Source organism: Macrobrachium rosenbergii, chromosome 5 (assembly GCF_040412425.1).
Source record: "Macrobrachium rosenbergii isolate ZJJX-2024 chromosome 5, ASM4041242v1, whole genome shotgun sequence".
Taxonomy (NCBI): domain Eukaryota; kingdom Metazoa; phylum Arthropoda; class Malacostraca; order Decapoda; family Palaemonidae; genus Macrobrachium; species Macrobrachium rosenbergii.
The window spans coordinates 22,577,909-22,600,699 of record NC_089745.1 but is presented as its reverse complement, the minus strand read 5'-3'; the positions used below and the strand labels follow the sequence as shown (position 1 = coordinate 22,600,699).

The 22,791-nt window shown below is 38.9% G+C and overlaps 1 protein-coding gene across 1 annotated transcript in view; it reads left to right on the top strand.

The window, feature by feature from the left end:
* Nucleotides 1-22,791, top strand: part of sax (saxophone) — a 53,484-nt gene that overhangs the window by 7,820 nt on the left and 22,873 nt on the right. The window contains exons 3-6 of the mRNA XM_067103796.1: nucleotides 4,163-4,378; nucleotides 9,954-10,140; nucleotides 10,283-10,497; nucleotides 20,438-20,542. Of these exons, the coding sequence (XP_066959897.1) occupies nucleotides 4,163-4,378; nucleotides 9,954-10,140; nucleotides 10,283-10,497; nucleotides 20,438-20,542 (723 nt within the window). The remainder of the gene's footprint in view (nucleotides 1-4,162; nucleotides 4,379-9,953; nucleotides 10,141-10,282; nucleotides 10,498-20,437; nucleotides 20,543-22,791) is intronic.

Sequence of the window (22,791 nt, the reverse complement as noted above, 5' to 3'; positions counted from 1 at the left end):
TCCAGTAAGGGTGCTAGGGATCTCTCACCTGTCCCCTCCACTTCCTCGGGTTTTTCCAGGAGCCGGGAACCGGACAGGCTTAGGTTTCGGGACTGGGAACTTTCACACTCCTATCCCAGCCTGACCACAGAAGCATACACTCTGGGTTTGGTCTTCAGGCCGGACCAGTCACGTGCTTGGGTGGTAGAGAGATCACCAGGGGGCTCTGGCAAGTGCCCCTCTCCTGCAGAGGGAGTAGTCTGGGAAGACCGTGACCTGGAAGGGCTTGAGGGCCCTATGCCCCAGGACTTGGACACTCCCGAGTTGCAGAGGAGTTTATTGAAGATCGTCCGTTTGATACGCCAGTTTAACGATCTTGAGGAAGAGACCATGGCTTTCCCCGTGGACCATTCTTTAGCCATTGTGGCCTTTTAGGGACCCCAAAAGGAACCCAGATCCTTGATGGGCTTGCCATGGTTGCGACTTGCTGGAGGGGTCTTGGGCCAGGTGAATTCTCTTGTGTTTGGGCAGAACTCGCTTATGTCTAGCCAATTGTGCTAGATACCCATGGGTTAATCTTGAGGTCTACGCCTTTCTTCCGTTTTGTCTGATTTGTAGGGTGATCAACAGGGTCATGATCACTCTGAATCTCAGGATGACCCTGGTGGCTCTCAAATGGCCATGTGCCGAGTGGTATCCGGACCTGCTAGCTCTACTTTCCGAGATACCCAGAGAGATTCCCCCTTGGTCCAGCCTTCTGTGCCAGTTGCATGCAGAGAGATATTACCAGGCTGTGAGAGGTCTGTCACTCTACGCCTGGAGACTATTGAGCATCTCTTGCGAGCGAGAGGTTTTCCTCGCTGCATAGCAACAGAAATGTCTGGATACCTTCATAAATCCTCTACGGCTGTTTACCAGAGAAAATTGGCTGTCTTTGGTGATTGGTGTTGTCGACGGGGTATTTCTCCAGTCGGAGCTACTCTTGAGTAAGTAATGGACTTTTTTCATCTTTCTTCACCAAGAGAAGCTTCTCTCCATCTCAGCTATTAAAGGCTGCAGGGCTGTCCTTGGTCAAGTCCTGTGCATGAAGGATATCGATCTCTCTTCCTCATTGGGGATCTCCATGCTGTTGAGAAGCTTTGAACAGTCTTGCCCTCCCAGGGAACTCAGGCCCCCTGAGTTGGACGTGACTCGCGTCTTACAGAGCCTGACTCATGCGCCCTACGAGCCTTTACGAGTTGTCAGACAGGGATCTGACCTTCAAGACTGTGTCTTGCTTGCTCTGGCATCGGCGAAGAGAGTTGGTGAGCTACATGGCCTCAAGGGGGTGGGGGATCTGTCATGCTCGAGTATGTCCCAGAATGCGTAGCAAAGACTCAGCATCTGTCGGTCCCTGGCACCAGATTCGAGTCCTTTTCAATCCCTTCCTTAGAGGATTTTGTCGGTAGTGATCAAGACGAGATGCTACTGTGTCCAGTTGGAGTGCTGCGGTACTATCTTACGAGGACTCGACATTTCAGGCCTGAGTGTCAACAACTCTTTGTTAGTACTGGCTTGACCAAGAAAGAGGTATCCAAGAATATGATTTCTTTTGAGGCTTCATGAGACAATCAAGTGAGCATACTTATGTCTGACGAGGTAGATGGGATTACATTCCAAGTAAGACCTCACGAGGTTAGGGGGTATTGGTTGGAACCTCGCATTCAGGAAGAACCTGTCGGTTCTACGGGCATTAAGGCTGGGAGTGTGGTCCCAACAAACCACCTTCTTGTCCTTCTACCTTGGGGATGTTGCCCACAGGTCCTTGGACACTTTTTCTTGGGTCCTGTGGCTGTTCAATAACTTGTGTAGATCACCTGGCTCCCATAGAGTGACAGGTAGCATCTCACCTAAGCTTAGTGTTATGGTAGTGAAAGAGGGAATGTGTGTGAGTGACTGGCCTCCCTTTTCTCTTTTACCGTACCTCTTGCGTAGGGCAGAGAGGCAGGCGACAAGTTGTCACATGCTGGATTGGTGTGTCATGCAGTTGAGTCTAGAGAACTGAGTACTCTGTCTACAATCTAGAATAATTTTGTTAGATGCAAGTCCTCCCCCCCCTCTCTCTAGCAAGGGGAGAGAGGGGTTAACATTAACACAAACCTATTGGTTTTATTAGCCTTTTATTGTCACTGACAGTATGGGTTCATCCAAGCCTTTTTCTTTGGACTAATGACACAAACTCATTAATTCAAGCCCAGAAGTCTGACAGTTGGACATCCCAAATTTTCAGTGGACCAGAGGCACAGAACTCATTCCTCAGCTCTTCTAGACTGGGAAGAGTGTTCCTGGGTAGGTAGAGCTAGTCAGTTCAGAGATTTACCCAGAATCCACCCTTCAAATGGTAAGTCCCCTATGTAAAGAACGAAGGTTTGTATTTGTGTAATATAAAACCTGAAGGTCTTTACATTTACGGCCCACCTCAGCCACCTCTCATTCTGGTACCAGAGCTGAAAGTCAAAGTGGAGTGCAGACGACGAGTGGGAGGCTTTCCCCCCTATCTTTGGTAGCTAGCAACCTTGTTTTGAAAGTTAATGGCCGTTTCAGCTCATGTTTGCAAGCAAAATCCTTTGTGAGGACCTTCAGGTTTGTATGTTAGGAAAAATACAAATTACTTGAAAAATTGCTATTTCAGGCCACCCTCCCATGGGTAAAAAAGGTTGTAGCACTGGTGTTTTGGCAAAATTTATTAAATGTAGTGTCCACATATTGCATATACCGTACTGCAAGTTTATAATCATATTTCTGATTAATGACCTAAAGGGCCTTTCTGTTTTTTTTTTTTTTTTTTTTAATAAATAAATAACTCTTCCCTGAGATTAAAATGCTCATATCCTCCTATACTGCAGTTTCAATGCTTTTGCTTATGACCCTTCTGGACAATTATGTCTGTGGAAAGTGCCAGTGACTCGAGTGGTAAGCCTAAAAATGTTTATACCTTTTTTCATTCAAAGGTGCGTGGCTCCAACAATTTTCAAGGTAGACTGCTCAGTCCTATTTCATTTTGCAGCTGAATGGTATTTCTGTGAAATGGCATACAATATTTCCACATAAATAACTTTTATGTAGGTGAAATAAGTAGAAATTAGGAGATATGAGAAAATTTTGCACTTTCCCCCCCAAAAAAATTTACCAAAAAATATTCGCAAAAAAGTCTTCATTTATTATCCATTGGACATCCAGATAAATTACCCAGTTAACGCAGTGCAAAAAGTTGTAATTATATATAGCAAGGAAAATATGAAAAATGAATGATAAAGCAGTGTCACCCTATCCGCAAGAAAAGTAAGTCACCCATGCGGTAAGCACTAGAAACTGTATACCTTTTCTTGTTCAAAGATGCATACCTCTGACAATTTTCAAGGTAGACTGCTGAGTCTTATTTCATTTGGCAGCTGAATGATCGCTCTATACAATGACATAAAAAGTTCCCAAAATAAGTTTATGTAGGTGGACTGAAAGAGTATAATTTATGAGCTATGGGAAAATTTTGCACTTTCCCCCCCAAAATTTGACAGGATAAAAAAACTATTTGTGATAAAATCATCATTTGTTATCCATACCAGACCCAGATAAATTAACTACTTATTGCAGTGCAAATGTAAGTTTACCAAGGAAAACATAAAAAAATGAATGGTAAAGTAGCATCACATTTTCCATAAAATAATTGGCTCTCTCTCTAATTTATAGGATAAAAATTTAGAACTACCTGTATACAAAACAAATAAACATACTCGTCAAATAAGTATAAAAAATATTTCCTCTCTCTCTCTCGGAAAAAGATTAATGATGTAAATATAGAATAAAAATCTAAATTTATACAAAGCAACTAAACATACATATTACATGCATATAAAAGATATCGAGAACACTCGCCAAAAATTATCCTCATCTTTTTTGCTGGTTTGTGCAATCTTTTTTTCTGTTTTTGACATTTGCGTACATCGTCAAAATGTGAAGGACTTAATGTGGATGATGATTATATCAGTCATTGGTAAGCGAAGGGTTAATTGGCTGCTGTATATTGTAAGCCTGCTATACTGTTTATTAATGGAGAATTGTTTAGGTGCAGTTTGTTTAGGTGGCAAATTTGGTTCAGTCAGCAAAATCTAAAATGGGTGTGTTAATATTTTTTTTATCCTTCCAGGAATTTGATCCTAGTAGTGATGCTGGAAATGATGAACTTTTAGAAGCACTGCAAAATGCACCAACAGAAGATCATATCACTTCTGGAAGTCCAGATGGTAAACTTGTAGAAAACCCTGTGCCTCCCACATTCAACGAGAGCATGGATAAGATATCATGCATTAAGTGCAGGACACCTTACTGTAATGATGTTACAGAATGCCATAATGCACTCAGGGTAAGTCTCTCCTACCATTTGAGATTTTATTCGATGATTGGAATAAATACTAAATACAGTAGCCCTTCAGCTTATCAAATGCTTCTGGTTTCTGGCATTTTGATGAGTGACAAATTCTGATAAGTAACAAAACCTTGAAAACCTTCAAGTATAGTCTATATATGAGCATTAAAAGTATCCAACAGCCAACAGTTTATAATTTCTAGCCAAAGCTAACCTGCCATTTAAACTTATCCAGTGTGAGAGATTTATTTGCCAAGTGCATCACTTTTAAAAACATAATAAAGGAAAATGCTACCATAATATAATAGCTGATATGTAACAGGATCTGGTTAATTGAAGTCTGTTAGGTCTGTTAAACTGAGGGACTATATGTAGGGTAGGTTACATTTTTAGATGCTATGCAAACAAGACTTTGGAATCTGTTCAGTCAGATTAACTTGAGTTACAGAGCTCCCCCACTTTTTCGTGGGGATAGGTTCCAGAACCCACCATGAAAATGCAAAATGCAAAATGTAAAATCCCTTCTGAAAATGCCATATAAGTGCTTATAACTGCCAAATACCCTGTACCCCTTAAACTAAAATGCTTATAACTGCCTATTTTAACATTTCACTGCCAAATTTAGTAGTTCAAACAAAAATATACCTTAAATTATCATACTAAAACCATATCATATCATTTCAAACCATCACCCGAAAACACCCAAAGTCATCATAGATAAACCCCTAAGTATATACACCCCTAAAATGCTTATAACAATGATTTAGTAATTTTTAAATAATGTAAATACTGCAAAATATCTATAAAATGGTTAATACAAATTAAATTTTAATACAGATTAAATAAAATTTGCTTAATTTGGAGTGAATACTCCACTACTGAAGTGGATGTGCATAGCAAAACCTCACCAAAGGAACCATGTTAGGACTAGAACCAAGTACAGGAAAAGGGACCAGGAGGGACCAGACGAGCTGTAATTCCAATATGATACCATGCTAGGCAGGTGCTAGGAGGCAGGATCATGCCAACAGGGCAAAGCATGACAAGACCTCAGCTGAAAAGCCAGGCCAGGACAAAGTCTGTGTAGGTGCCAAGAGTTGGGACTGTGTATGTGGTACCAGTTTGAAAGGCATCTTGGCTATATGGGAATCAGGAGAGTTAACTTCAGGCAGGACAGTAGGTCTTATCTTGAAATCACACCAAGATAGGTGTCATGTCAATTCCAAGATTTGTAACCAGACATGAGAGTGACTTGAGCATGAATTCATACTGAGATTGCATCTGCATCAAGGACAGGACATCCAACCAAGATAACTGACCGTCAGGTAGTCACTTGCTAACAGACAGGGCTCAGGCCCTTTACATGGGGAGAACTTCCCACATCAAAGAGATGGTGCTTCCTTGTCAGAAAATTAATGAAGCGCATGTGGCCCCAGAGAGGTAGCCTGCTATATTTCTGGTCCTTTGGGACCAAAATTGCATACAGTAGCCAAGAACACCAAATTCAACAGCAACCTGCTAAAAGATCCATTTTCTGCATTCACTCATTCATCTTGGGCCAAACAAGATGAGCCTCCCTTTAATTGAGGTCATGGATTGGGTTTGGAAAGGCTTCAAAAACTCAGGAAGTTGTTCTTGAAGGCTGAGCCCAAGTTAGAACCAGCACTAGATGAATTTTACTTAACCTTTGATTTCCCATATGTCAGCACAACATCAGATATTCATACAGAGGTTGGGGACCAGATCACAGGCAAGGGATCAAGTAAGGGCTATGAAAAACATGTGGTCTCTCACAATTCTTTTCCTTTTCTGAAAAGATGTTAAGGTTTACATCATGACAGGCAGTTATTCCCAGGCATAAGAAACATTTTGAGAATAGAATATGATGAAGAAAATGGAGTTTCCTAGGCAAGCATCATCATTCAACATAAAAGAACTTTGGCTGATATGAAGGACCCTTCCATGTCCTCTAAGGACAAGCTGAGGAGCTTTCAGACTGCCAGCTGGACTTAGTTGCAGCTAAGGCTGCAGTAAGAAACCTGGGAGGCTCCTTAACTGCTGGAGGATCCCAGTACCAGATACTAGCCTGAAGGAGTTGAACAGACCCAGAAATCAACCAGGTCCCCTTATCCAAGAAGCAGGCAGAGGATTTCTTCCAGTTGCAGAACAGTAAAGTGAGATGAATGAAGGAAAAGGTCAACTGTAGATGGTGCATTAAACAATTTTAAAGTTTGTGGAAAAAACTAAGAACCATCTGTCTCAAATAAGAGGTTTGAGAATATCTTGATACCCTCCCTCTTGAGACTTCATTGGTGGCAACCCAGATGAGATGCTTCTTTCCATAGTTTGTGGTTTGTAGTACTATTTGAGAAGGACCCATTCCCAGAGTCTGGAGTTTAGAAGAACTTTCATTAGCACAGGCTAGTGCAAGAAGGTTTTAAGGGAAAACTTCTTTCTGGCTTTGTGAGATGATCAAGTGGTTCCATGACTCTTATTGAGAGTACACAAAGTCAGGGGTGTGAGGCTGTGCCTCCCTTTTCAGAAGAAATTTTTTTTATTTCCAGTAATTAGGGCAGGTGTGTGGCATAGACACATTACCTTTACCTCATTCTGTTTCAGGGATGTTTCCTACAAGTCTGTGAATATCTTCTCCTTAGGACTGATGGTGGCTGCTCAACAAAGTTGTGTAAGCACCTGAGCTTCGGTCAGACAGATACCTATTTTAAGTCTGAATTCAGAGTGACTGGACTCTCTTTCCTTCTTTTCCTTTCTTTTCTTGGGAGCAGCATCTAGTCTGAAGCACACGCTGGAGTCTAGCCATATACAGACGAGAGTACACATCAAGCATCCAGTCCTACCTCTTATTGGGGGGGCATTGTAGAGCATGTTTTGGTAATAGCCAGAATCAAGCTGCCTCCCAACACTAGAGGATGTCATGGGTCACAAAGATTTTCCTTTGCTTGACTACTTTCCCTTAATGCAGGGTATTCTAGCCCAGGGGTCTACTGCACTGGTCAAACTTGTGACCAGGCCAGGAGGAGGTCAAGGAAGTTATGACATCCCTTGCTTTCATGCGCAAGTGGTAGCATGGCATTTCTAGGTGAAATTCAACTCCAGTCGGTTGCAGAGACTGCCTCTCACCTAAGGAATAAGTCTATACAAATGGCATTGGTTTTTGTATTTTTAATTTGAACCCACCTCAGCCACCCCGATCCATTCTTGTGGCTGAAGGAAGAAGTGAATGGTGACATAAGGCAAATGAGGGGTATTCACTTGCTCGACCTCATCTTCGCCAGTCAACAACAAGGTTCAGTGACCGCTGTAGGTTAAGTTGAAGGATTCTCCTATATGAAACACTGGTTTGTATACCAAGAAGAAACAAGTAACTTTAAAATTTGATGGATATATGAACAAGCAGGAATGAGATTGAAGATTTTTTTCACCTAACATTTGCAATCTTTATCTGGATAGAGGCCAGCGAGGTGGAAATTCCTTAGTTTGTCTAGGAGACACAATATGATTGCAGACAGTCTTAGCAAGAGAACGCAATTCCATCCCTTAGAATAGTCCTTTCATCATGATGTCTGCAAGACTAGCAGCTATAGGGTACTCCTGTTGTAGGTGTTTTTGTGATAAGGTTCAGCTGGGAGATTTACATTTATTGCTCTGCTTATCTAGGCCCAATGGTCTGGAAGATACGTGCCCTGATACACATGTGGGACAGTTCTGGAAATGTATGCCTTTCCCCATTTAGCTTGATTGAGGTAGTTCCATACAGGGCTTGGGCCTCCAGGAACCTTTCGGCATTTTAGTAGTTTTCGTTTGCCTTCAGCAGGAATGGTCTTTCTTGATAGAAGCTTCTTCATCAGCCTCTTGTTCGTCGCTTACACAGAAATTTGGACCTAACACTGAAGATGGCTTTTCTCCTGTTGTTTGTGTCTTCAAGACAGGTCAGTAAACTTTGTGTGCACTGCATGAAGGTTTCTGATACTCAAGATTGAAATTCCATAAGTTTCCCTTGCAGCTGACTTTTTTGCAAAGAGATAAACATGCTAACCAGGAAAGGTCACTTTGCTGTACACCATTTCTTCCATGTCTTCCCTTTTTGTCCAGTAGAGCTGTTCATCTTTACCAGCTGAGGACCAAGGACTTCAGGATCAGCACAATCATACTTTTTCTCATTACAGGATGTTCCAGAAAACATGTTTCAAAGAACAGTTTCTTATTGGCTCATGAAAGTTATCTAGATACATACAGTACAAGAATGTGATGGATGGCAAAACACCACGAATGAAGGTTGACAGTCCATGAGATCATGTCATTCTCTATTTATCATTTTAAGCAGAGTTTTGATGGTTTCAGTTTTAATGGTGGACATTTTGAGATGCCAGTCTACCTGCACAAGTTTTTATTTCTGGGATTTGAGGCACAAATGCTTGTTTCTACTTTTTATAGGATTGTTAGTAGCTGCAAGACAGGTAGTACCTGCTTCAGGTGAGTTTTTAGACTTTGTATCTTCATCTCAATCTTCACCATAGTTCTCTCATTCCTCATTCAGCACATACATAAGAATGTATACTGTAGAGGCTACTCACTGCTGCATCTCACAAATCTGTTTTGCAGTTTGGACAAAAAAGTAATGGGTTTGTATTGAAATATATTTGTTAAAAAGCACTACTTTTATACAAATATTACTTAAACACTTAATGGATGTTGTCTTACTGTATTTGGTAACTTACTGCATATGTCTGAGTCAAAAAGAATAAAATTCATATTTTGTAATGAAATAATCTGGTAAGTTTGCTAGACATGGGTGATGCTGGAATAAAAATTTACAAAAAATAGCAATACAAAACAAGAAAGGAAGAAAACAATGACCAATTTTCGGGTATCATATAGGCTATACAGTACTACAGGGTCTTTGCTACTTCCTGAATTTTGTTACTGTACGTTAAGGTGGTTGTGTATAATAATTTCCCTCCACTCAGTTATCTGCTGACCCAGTGATCAATAAGCACATGCACAGTGCTATCTTTATTCCTTTTTTGTTTGTTAAATCAAAAAGTCTAAAGTTTAGGGCATTAGAAAATTGTGACTGTGGCTAATATGAAGATTAAATCTATAAGAAAAGATTTATAGTGTTTTTGAAACTTAGACGGTTTTACAAAGATCCCACGGAATATTGAAAATAAAGTACTTCATTTTCTATTTTTGTCATTGAGACATGCATGTATATGCATGTATAAAAAGCTCTTTACTTAAACTTTTAACTAGAACTAGAATGTAACAGGAAAGAGGTTTTTAGTTTTCATCCACTGCATAGCTGATACATAATTAATACATTAGAATGTCAGTGTATTGTATATTCAACTTGTAATTTGTAAAGACATTTCTGCTTATTGTTTTATGTGGAAGCAGAACTGTATTGATAAGACATTAAATGAAGTTTTGATGAATGCTTTCAGTTTTAGTAAATTTTTCAAGTGCATGGTCAGTGATATTTCTTAACTCTCCAGGATTGCTTCATTTTGATATATGTATAATTCTGAAACTTTTCTTTTTCTATCTGTAGTGCTGGAAAGCTCGAAATCGACATGAAGATGGTACAGAAGTAATGTCAAGAGGGTGTATTAGCCAGCCAGATCAAGTTGCTATGTTATGTGGAATCAAAGAACAGTTGGACAAGCCTTTTAAACTTGAATGTTGCCAGAAGAACTATTGCAATAATGGCAGTTTTCCAGTTTTGCCACCAGAACCAAGTATGTTAACCTCCTTTGATTCTTTTGAGCAACAGCCAGTCACATAAGCTTGATGTAATTCTAAGTTGAGCAGACCTGTTAGGTCACAAAATTTTGAGTTGATGACATTGGATATTACTAATAATAGAATTTCTTTTTACAGATTCTTATCCTGAAGGCTTCCAACTCTTCTTTGTACATGTTCTACCTGTACTTATAGTGATATTTATTGCGGTGGTTGTGGTTCTCTTTTTACGACGTGCTCATCAACGTCGAATGCGGGAGTTTGCAGCTGCTGCTGCATCTACTTATCCTCAGTCTCATGGCATGTATAGAGATGACCTGCGAGTGACTACACCTGGAGATTCAACTCTTTTGGTAAGTAATTAGCATAAATGAATTTATCTTAAGCTCTGTATGGGTTGGTAGGATTGCCGGGCTGAGGCCCTTGGGCAATCAGTTTCAGGAGCGTCCAGCCCTCCCTCGCTCCAAGCAAGCGAGAGGTCGTGCGCTTCTGTCGTGCGAGGCAGAGAGACGGGGTCTGTCATCAGAAGTTGCAATGTTGGTGTATATGATATTTCATCAGAAGTTGCATTGTTGGTAGTGTACTTTTAATTGGACTAATAAACCCACTGTTGAGAGTTTACACTTATGGATGTCTTTAGACTCTTGAGAAACATTTCCTGGCAGCCCATGAGCTTATGTATACAATATTCTTGTTACTTTTGTTGTATTATAACAATTTTAAATTCATACAAAACTAATGTATTTCTTTATCCACATGCAAAAGTATGATTTGAGTTTGAACCTTTCTCACACAAGGATTTGCTCATGTACCAAAGTGTTTGGGCAAAGGCAAATAACTTTTCAACTTCAAGTCAGAATTGGGAATTTTTATATACGTAAGTAACTTACTAACTAATTACATAGGTATAGTTTCTACTTGTATGGCAGCTGAAATTTTGAAATTCGCACGTCGTGCTATTTGTTTTGGGTAAGTGACTTGCCCCGCCTCCTTTCGGGGAAAGAGAAGAATAACTCAGCAAAGGGCTTCAGTTTGTGTCTGCCGGCTGATGGCTGTACACACCAGTTGTTAGCAGCAGCTTATTTGGAATTTATTGCTTTTCCGATTGTTCATTTTGCCCAATTGAGGAAGTATTCTTGTAATTGGTAGCTTTTTGGCACATATGGATAGTGTTAGGGTTCTTTTATGAGACCGTTGTTGACCGATAGTTCATGATTTCAACTTTTCTCCTGATTTTGACCTTTTTAGTTTACTTGTTTTCTTCACGATGTCTGACTCAAGTTCAACTAGCATTAGGTATTGCAGCAAAGGCTGCAATACTTGACTTACTAAGGAAATCTAAGATTCACATATGCTGTGCACTAATTGTAGGGGACAGGTGTGCTCAGTAGATTTAAGATGTCTGGAGCATGGATTGTGATGACAAAAAGTGGAAGAGTTTAAAGTCACACTTAAATAAGTTGGCTAGGGACAAAAAGAGGAAAGCCACTGCTAGAGCAGAAAATAGTAAGTCCTTATTTAGCCAGGAATCTTCTCAGCCTATTGCTAATGATAATATTTATTTCTGATCCCATAACTATGCCTCCAGTTCCCAGTCCTCAAGTTGTTTCACCCTCTCCTTTACCTGGTTCCCACACTTCCGAACCTGACACTATTGTCAGCCTCGAGTCGAAATTTGACAAGAGATTCAAGTTAATTGTGGAGATCTTGGGCCAATTAGGGTCCTAATGGATAAAGTTAGTGAGAATGGTGCTAGTGAAGTGTTGGTGGAGGAGGTGGCTGCCCGCCCTGCTGATTCTCCTAGGCAAAGGTCAATGGCATACTCCCCTAAACCTGGGAGGGGTCAAACTGGTAGCCTAAGGGAGGTCGATGGGGTCTACCCATGGGTAGTCGCCACCTTGGTTGAACCTGTTGCTGATTCCCAGGTTGTGACGGAGAGCCACTGAGAAAGGCATCCCTAAGGATGTGTATTGTCTCTAAGTTCAGAGGATAGTCACTGGGACAGCCCAGAGTGTTTTTCTTCAGAACACCCCTTTGTAGAGAGCCAGAGTTCGGCTGCCAAACGCTCTGCTTCCTCGTAAGTGCTCCTCATCGTCTTATGAAGGTCAGTCTTTTTCTCTTGAGCACCCAAGCACCCAGGAGTTCACGAGCTTTTCTTGGAGTCAGAGCATCCAGTAGCGCTGCTTGAGTGTACATTAGCGCCCATGCCTTCTGGAGTCTCCGAGCACTCTTTAGCATCCGAGTTTTTTGTTACCACATGAGCGCCCAGTAACATTCAACCGCCCAAGAGTCTCCAAGTGCTCATTAGCACCCAAGCGCCCTTTAGTGCCTGAGTGCCCGATATTCTCTAAGCTCCTCAGAGTGCCTGAGCATCCATTAACATCTGAGTGCCCAGTGGCTACAGAGTGCCCAGCCTGAACGCTCAGCTTCAGCCCATCGTCCAGTTCCAGCCTTCGGATGCTCAGGACCGTCTCCGTCTTTTGCGACTCCAGCAATCCAGTGCCCTGTGCCTTCACCCATACTGCTGGCTCCTCTCCTGTCCCTAGTTCTCAGGTGCCAGTAGCTGTTGATTCGTCCTCAGATCCTATTCAACACAAGCTTGACAGTATTTTGGGCCTACTCAAGAAGGCTCAATCAGCTCCTCAACCTCCAGTGGACTTACCCTTATCCCCAGTATCTTCTGATAAGGAAGATGTAGCAGACCGTGACGCTCCTACTTCGGCTTATGCGTCCTTATTGAGATATCTCCTTGCTACTTTTCCAAGTTTCTTCTCACCAGCAGCCCTGTCTTCACTTGCATTGGCTTTGTTGATGGAGAATCAGGTTACTGGTTCCTCTAGATTACCTAAGTTGGTGCTTTTGTCTTCAGCGAAGAAGGCCATGATTGAGGTTAAGGGATGGCTAGTAGAAAAGAGAGAGCAAGGGAGGTCCTTCTTCCAGGTTGTCTCGAAGGAGGTACTTGTATACCATGGGAGGAGCTCCTTCTTTGGGAGTTTCTGCCTCCTCCCAGGGGAACTTCTCTGGGCTAATAGATTCGTCCCTTAGATCAGCGTCCTCTTCAGCCAAGGTTTTGTTCTTTGTTTCTGAGTTGGCTCATCTTCCCAAGAACTTATTCAAAGTTTTTGAATTCTTGAGCTTCCTGAACTGGTCGTGGGAGCTCTTGTGCCCAAGATTAAGAGCTGTATCGTGGATTGGCTAGGGGTGTTTTCTTGTATAGACAAGGGCATTAGGGACGACTCCCAAGAATTGGCCTCTGTATGCAATGGGAGTACTTAAAAAGAGGGAGCTTTGGTGATCTTATATTTCTAAGGGGGTTACTCCTGTGCAGAAATCGGTGCTCCTGTTTTCTCCCCTTGACAGATATCACTTGTTCCCACAGGCCATGGTGCTTGGAATCACATTGGATCTCTAAAAGAGAAGCCTTCAGGACCTTTTGGTTCAGTACTCTAGACAACCTAAAGAAGCGACCACCTTTGGTTCCAGGACTGTCTCTCCTCTGCTGATGTGTCCCTTTCGTGGCAGCAGGCAAAGGGCTTATTCTAGATCCTGCTCTAGTTCCTGTGTCTTGTCATGCACCATCAAGAAGTCCTCATCTAGATCTTCCTCTCAAAAGTGAGGACTGTGTCCTCCGTACTCCAGTAGGAGCCAGACTCCTCTTTTGGGAGAGATGGAGAGGAAAAAGGAGCAGAACCTTGGATTGTAAATGCCCTGAAGGAGGGTTACACTATCCCTTTCAAGGAGAAACCTCCCTAGCCAGCACACCCATCGCCTTGACACCCTACTCTGTAGGATCAGAGAGGTTTTTGGCCCTCTCAGAAGAAGTTTCGTCCCTCCTCAGGAACGGGGCAATAGAGTTAAGTTGAAGATATGAATTCGGTAGGGCTCTACAACCGCCTGTTTTTAGTTTCCAAATCGTCAGGAGGCTGGAGGCCAGTCCTGGACGTCAGTGCCCTGAATTTCTTAATCCTGAAGATAAAATTCAGGATGGAAACTAACCAAACTTTCCTGTCATCCATTCGTCAGGGAGATTGGATGACTTCCATCGATATGCAGGACGCGTACTTCCACTTTCCTATCCATCCAGAATCCAGGAAGTACCACAGGTTCGTGTTCAAGAACAGCTCCCCAAGTCTTCACCAGAGTTCTTGCTCCCCTCACAAAGCGGCTCCATCTTATGGGAATCAGTATCTCCTTTTACCTAGATGATTGGCTCCTTCGGGCTCAATTGAGAGAGAAGTGTATGGAAGGCCTTCGGACGACCCTTCTAGTCCAATACCTGGGCTTACTAATCAATTTGCTGAAGTCACAGCTGACTCCATCTCAGAAGACTCTATGTTTGGGAATGATGATAGACTCAGAATTTTGTGGTTTTTCCATCCCCCAAGAGAGTAAAGTTGTGCCTGATGACGGTCAACGAGTTTCTATCTCTCAAAAACTGCTCAGCCAACCAGTGGATGAGTCTTCTGGAGACATTGTCCTCCATGGAGCAGTTCATCTCTCTAGGCAGACTCCATATGAGAACTCTGCAGTTCTTTTTAAAGGTCAGCTGGGACAGGAAGAGATTCCCAGACACATTCATTTTTCCTGTGACTCCTGAAATAAAGAGAGACTTGCTGTGGTGGAATTCTGAAAGAAAGTTGCCGGAGGGAAAATCTCTCCTCCCTTTGAACCCCAACCTAGACTTCTACTCAGATGCGTCTGATCTAGGTTGGGGAGCTCACCTGGGGAGGAGGGAAGTGTCCTGGACGTGTTTCCAGGAGCAGAGAAATTGGCATGTCAATGTCAAAGAGTTAAAAGCGATACTCTTAGGACTTCAGTTCTTCGCATCGGCAATGTTCAGCAAGACAGTGGCAGTCTACTCAGACAACACTACTGCCCTGTCTTATATCAAAAAGCAAGAGGGGACTCACTCCTTTTCCCTATACAAAGCAGCGAGAGACCTTCTCCTCTGGGCGGACCAGAATCGCACCAGAATCCTAACACGTTTCATTTGAAGCTAAAAGTTCTGGTGGATGAGTTGAGCCATCAGAAGCAGGTTCTCCCCACAGAGTGGACCCTAGATCCTCAGGTCTGCTTAGATCTGTGGAAACTGTGGGAGAAACCAATCCTGGATCTTTTTGCAACCTTCAGAAACCATCGGCTCCTGTTGTTATGTTCACTAGTCCCGGATCCCCTAGCATGGGCAACAGATGCCATGCTGTAGGACTGGTTGAACAAATACTTCAGTGTCTTCCCACCAAGCAGCCTGGTGAGGCAGGTCATAAACAAATTTCAGTCTCATCAAAATGTGTCTATGATTTTAATACCTCCATTCTGGCCATCGAAAGAGTGGTTCCCAGACAACTGTTACTCTTAAGTATCCCCTATCACTCAGACTCATGTTCTCTTTGGCCTACAAAGTTTGCGCATACTGTAATGCACTGGGCATACATTTTACATATTTTGATATTTTCCTGTGTTGTAAGATGATTTTGAAATTATATGTACTGTACGTCGTTTTGTAGTTAGTCCTCACCATCTCCCATAAATTTATTAAAAAACTCTCTCTCTCTCTCAGCATACAAATACTTTAAGGAGAAAATACTGCAAAATTCTGTAACACGTTATTTCCGTTACAGAATCCATTTATATTGTATTGATCTAATTACCATAAAATATTTAAAATCCAAATTTCATATGTAAACAAAAAAACAAAAAATAAACAAACCCAGCACGTTCACAACAGATCGACGAAGTTTGCCATATTTTTTTGCTTTGTCTGATTTATTGTACCATATTTGATTACAAGTTTAGTCGAGTGTGATTATCACACAATATAACAGTTCACAAGAGACTATTTTATCACTGTTGATGTTTCACCTCTAATCACCGTAAAAATATTTAAAATCCGAATTTCATACGCAGGCAACACTCAACATTTTTGCTCTCCCAGCCATTGTGAAGTCTCATCTCGTCCCCAGCAAGTCACTGTGATCCGATGTATTAACACTAAAGTTTCTCTCTCTCTCTCTCTCTCTCTCTCTCTCTCTCTCTCTCTCTCTCTCTCTCTCTCTCTCTCTCTCTCTCTCTCTCTGAGATAAGAGAAAGATTGATATTTTTATGTGTGGATTTTTATTTGTAATGAACAGTATAGTTTTATAGATAAATGTGGTATTACTTTGTCATTCATTTTTTCATATTTTCCATGCATAATTACACTATGAGTTTTTGCATTTCAATAGAAGCAGACTGGAAAATAATATTAAAATAGTTAGCGAATATTTCAGATACTGTACGGTATGCTTTATCATCCAAAAACACTTTACAGTACAGTAATATAATTTCAAATATATCTTACATTACCCTTAAAAAAGAGAGAGAGAGAGAGATTGTAAACTCAATAACCTCATTCTGGGGCCCAACCTATCCCATGACATCTTTTTATTTGTTTGCTCATAAATATACCCAGGGATTGCTGTTGGTTTTAGTTATTATCTTTTATAATTGTAATTTTGCAAAGAAAAGTGCAAAAAAATATTATAAAAAACATTTATACCTCACAAAACCCCATCTCAGTAAATCTCCTAAATATTTTACAACAAATATACTCAGAATTTGTTACTGATTTTAGTTCTTATCTGTTATGATATTTTGTGAGGTGATCATAATATTACAAAGTAAAATAAAATAAATTATTAGAAAAAACATGTATAACTTAGTAAAATTAGCATATTTTTATGAGTGTCTTGTAAAAGAGGCCCCATACAGGGTTGTAAATAGTCACTTTCAACTTCCCGTGGAAGGTAGGGAAAAGTTTTTAGAATTTTTGTTCTTACACCTTTTGTATTTGCATATCCTCCTCTTCCCATTGATGTGTTTTTTCTTAAATTGGCTAACCTTAAAGTTTGCCTGGTCTGGGGGTGTGCTTGATGTATATTTAGCCCATCCCTTAAAGGTTAAGATATATTTAAGCCTGGTCTGTAAGGGTTAAGACATAAAGGTTTACATTACTCAATCTAAATGGACTGATCCAACTTTTCCTCTGATGTGGGATTTGCTACAACTTGGTCAAGTGAAACTAGTTATTTTTTCTCCTTTTATACCTAATACAGGTTGACTATCTAGTAACTAATCCGGCATCATTGGGACCTGCAGGGCATGGGATTAGAGATTTTGCAAGATTACAGACTGGTTAGGTTAGAATGCATAAGTTGGTTAATAAGGAAAAAAATATTAAATGAAAATCAAGTGAAATTTTAATGAAGTATAGCAACATAAATAGTACAATTGCGTTACAAAATATTGCATCAGTTGCCTTAATATTTTGGACATAAGGCTTATAGCTAGCATATTCAGCGAGAGGTATCTGGCAACTATTCGCCTGGTGGCGCAGGCACAAAGACTGCCATTCAGTGCACAGTTGATGCGCCGTGGTGACAGTTTCTCAGTAACTAGCAAATTAATATTAATAATCTGTTATATGAGTTATATATTATTCTCATATAAAGGAGATTTACATAGTTATTGTTCTTTCATTGGTTATGGTTATGATATAAAAAAGGAAATTGGCAATCTGTATTTATAACTTACAGCGCATCCAAAATAGACATTGCAGGCATGCCAACCAAACCGCCTACTTCAGTGCAGTCCAAACCCTATTAGTCAATCGAACTGTATTTTAGTCATAGATTGGAAATTATAGCTTATATAACATTTCTATTAACTACTATATCTTATTTGCTCACATTAGATTTTTAACCAGATGATAATATGATAATGTATGTGCCAAACACTACCCAGTTTTTTTTATTTGCAGAAAATAATTTTTTTTTAACCGTTAAAAGGATGATAAACCAATATCATTTAAACATCATGGAAATAATTTCAGACAAAATGCTTAAAACCAGCATCAGAAGAGAATTTTTATTTTATTTTTACTCGCCTTAATTGATTCCTCTTTTCAAGTTTTAAAAAAGTATCTCATACTAATATATGGACTATAAAAAAGAAATATGATCTGAACAATATATTTCGTAAAGTGATGCAATATATAATAGTGCAATTGTACATTCAGATAATTCTGTTGACTTACATAAGAAAGTTTATCACTGCTGCTTCCAAGGTGAAGAGCTGGAATTTGCAACTAAGCATATTTACATGTTAGGTGAAGGGCTGTCAAGATTCCTATTTTCTTCTTGGATTATATGTTTGTATATTGTATGCTATTCTCATTTATATTTTTACTGTATTTTTTCATTTTTATTTTTACAACCCAAAATAATTGCAGTCATGTGCATAGAGTACATACGAATTCACAAACTCAATTGCTGGTGTCGGAGAACTTGCTACAGCTTGTTTTGGTCTGTGTTATTACACTTGTGATTTTTTTAATTTATATTTTATGATACTCTCATTTTTATTTTTACTGCATTTTTCTCATTTCGTATTTTCACAACCCAGAAGATAAACACAACCATGTGCGTAGGGTATGTACAAGCGCACAAACTCATTCTCTGGCATCGGAGAACTTGCTACAGCTTGTTTTGGTGGTGCTAGTCTTATGATTTGTTAAATTTATATTTTATGCTATTCTCATTTATATTTTTACTGTATTTTCTCATTTTTATTTTTACAGACCAAAAGATAATTGCAACCATGTGTCTCAGGCACATGGGGATGCACAAACTTATTTGCTGGTGTTGGAGAACTTCCTACAGCTAGTCTTGGTTCATGTTATTATGCTTATGATTTTTTAAATTTATAATTTACACTGTTACCATTCATATTTTTATTGTATTTTCTCATTTTTTATTTTTTCAACCGAAGATATAATCGCAATCATGTGCGTAGGGTACCTACAGACACATAAAAAAAAAGAGCTTGCTACAGCTTGTTTTGGTTCAAGTTATTATATGCATTTTCTCATTTTTTATTTTTATGACTCAAAAGATAAATGCAGTCGTGTGCATAGGGTACATATGAACGCACACATTCATTCTCTGGCATTGGAGAACTTGCTACAGCTTGTTCTGGTTGGTGCCGTTATGCATATGATTGGTCAGATTTGTATTGTATGCTATTGTCATTTATATTTTTACTGTATTTTCTCATTTTATTTTTACGAACCAAAAAAATAAATGCAAGTGCGTGCGTATGTTATGTACTAATGCACAAATTCATTTGCTGGCAGTGGAGAACTTCCTACAGCTTGTTTTGTTTCATGTTATGCTTATGATTTTTGTATTTATATTTTATGCCATCCTCATTTATAATTTTACTGCATTTTAAAATTTTTTTGCAACCCAAAAGATATATGCAGTCGTGTGCATAAGGTAATTAAATAAGCACACAAGTAGTGCCAACAAACAGTAGCAGCAGGTTGTTACTTTGACCCAGGAAATTTGAAATTGTGCTAGCCTAAATTAGTGCTGGATTTGTGATGGAACCAGATTAACGATTGCCGGATTAGTGATGGTTGACCTGTAGTTCATTGTTTTCACAACAGAAATTTTGCAACATAGTCAGGAACTAAGAATATTAAGAAACATTCCACCACAGAAATTTGTAATTTTCAATAACCTAAAATGCTTTTGAACCATTTCAAAATTGTCTTAAAAATCACATTATTCAACAATTTTTTAATCCCTCAAGTTACATGAAGCTGAAAGGTGTTTGAAATTTGTTGGGTCACTGCACATGGAGGTATTAAAGGAAAGAAAGATGCTGATAAAGCATCCAAGGCTTCAAATACTATGGCTTGATCAAATATACCTGTTCCTGTTAGAGATTTGTTATTACATCTAAAACCTACCATCTTTAGCAAATTGCAGGCATTATGGAGCAATGGGAATAAAAAAAGGCAACATTAAAACAGCTGTTGGAGTGTGGTTTTCCTTGTTTGAATTGGTTACACTTGTGTAACTCATGAGTATATAATGAATAACCCACATGACCAAATTCCTGAATGCAGAACAAAATGTACAATAAAAAATATCTATTGTGATTGTCCATCTTTCAACCAACAATGTATGTTAAGTATTTAAAATAGATCTTTGAAAGAAAGAGATGTGTCCACATCAAACCATGCAGCTCATACCTCTGTGCATTAACAGTTTTAACTCACACAGTCTGGTCCAAAGTATTTAGTCAGTATTCTGGTTGAACTCTATTAATGATAATAGTACTATACCTTTACATATAGGTAGTTACTATTGTAAGTGAGTAAAGGCTACATAATTTTTCCATGCATATGTTGCTTGAAAAAACTGGATACTAAATGTTTTACTTACTGTGTAATATTTTTCTTGTTTACAGGAAATATTTAATGACAACATGACATCTGGAAGTGGATCTGGACTACCTCTCCTAATTCAGCGTACATTAGCAAAGCAGATTCACCTGGCAAATGTTATTGGAAAGGTATACTCATAAACCTATTTTACAATATTTTATAAATACAGTATATCATATCCAGAATCAAGTCTTCTGGAGGTACCAGATACCCAGAGGTTGTAAAGGATAAAGGAAAATAAAATGGAAAAGCACAAAATCAGAACTTGCCAAGTATCCTCTCTCATTCATTCAGTAATGCACATATGATTAGCCATTGTTTAAACTGACCCAGTTAGTTTACATCTACGTAATCCTGTAGTCAGCAGTTTCACAGACACACCAAAGCAGAACAATAACCCTCACTTTTTAAGGCATCCCCTCAGTAACAAGCCTCTTTTGATAATGCTAGTTAAAGTAATTTCCTGTGTCCATTAGCCAGGCAACACCTTCCTGTCTCTGCTTCTGATATTCATTATTTTTGGGGTCTTTTTTTCTTATATATATATATATATATATATATATATATATATATATATATATATATATATATATATATATATATATATATATATATATATATATATATATACATACATAATACGTACATATATTATCTTGGGATTTCAGTGTTTATCCTGGGTTCTTGATACATATATAACTCAAATATTAGTGAATATTTCAAAAGTTTAGGTCTTAATTTTTACCATGCCAGCCTTTGTAAATATCTTGGGGTTTACATAATTTACATACATATATTATCTTGGATTTCAGTGTTTATCCTGGGTTTGATGTCTACATATTTTCATAACTCTCTCAAATATTAGTGAATATTTCAAACTTTGCAGGCTGGGAGTGCTTGAAGGTCTTAATTTTTACCATGCCAGCCTTTGTAAATACAGTCATACCTCGAACTTATGTGAGGTTAGGTTCCAGAAACCCTTGCCACCAGTGGATCTGAAAAATTTCATGGAGGGCACCAATTTTTTCTTATATATATATATATATATATATATATATATATATATATATATATATATATATATATATATATATATATATATATATATATATATATATATATATATATATATATATATATACATGAAATATTTCTGTCGTATCATAGTATAATATATTTTTTTCAGCATATCATTCAGTATTTAAGTAGAAAATATGAAATGGACAGCAATCGCCTGTTCTATCAGGAAATACCGAATCCATTATTATTATCATTAAGATTATTGTTATTATTATATTACTATTTTTTCTCAAAATTATATTTCTATAATAGATTTATTTTTTTCCATTTTTATATTTCTCATTTATGTTATCTAATTCTTCAGCATTATTATTTTGTCATTATTTTTGAAGGGGGGCACATGTCCAGGTGCCCTCCCCCCCCCTGGATCCGCTAGTGCCCCTTGCGCAAGGTAAATTTTCGTGTAAGTTTGGTACAGTGTCTGGAAATGCTAATAAATGCTTATTTGCTAGAGTCTAAACACTAAATATGACCCTAATCACGCTCCCAAATTACTAAGCTAACCTTTAAATGAAATTAAAGTTACTGTAATTTCATTTAAAAGTTAGCTTAATACATTACCCTCAAAAAAAAAAAGAAATATGTGGTTGACATAAAAATAGAGAGTTGGAAGAGAATTTTCTCTCCCCTTCTGACCGAGATATTTTTAGAAGTCTTCTCAACCTATTTTTAATAACTTCTTTATTCTACGTCTTTCTCTCTTTCTGTTCTGAAATGCTTTTTCTTGAACCAACAGTTTTTTTTATTTGGACTAATACAACGGTTAGTTATTATCTATCTCTGTTTTAGAATGTATTTGCCAGACTGGGGCATTTACAGTTCATAGACGGTACAGGTAAAATTAGATCAATTTAAACTATCTGCTGTACAGGTAAAGACGTACATAGAAATAATAAGTTGTAAAAATGTGTGAGCACTAACTACGAATGAGAGAGAGAGAGAGAGAGAGAGAGAGAGAGAGAGAGAGAGAGAGAGAGAGAGAGAGAGAGAGATAAGGGTTGTCCTTACCGAAGAGAGTGAAATTATTTATCAGTTATTACAGAGACACAGAATAACACATGAGAGAGAGAGAGAGAGAGAGCGAGCTGTCCTTACTTGAAATATCAAGTTAAATTATATATGAATTATTACGGAGAGAGAAAATTATTCCTACATTAGATATCTAAAGATGGAAATTTATGATCTATGAAGGAAAAAGAGAGAGAGAGAGAGTTATTGCGTAGAAATCCTTTGACACACTGTGGGCAGTGATTGACGTATGTGACAGCTTTGCCCTTGCCCCTCTCTTCAAAGTTTC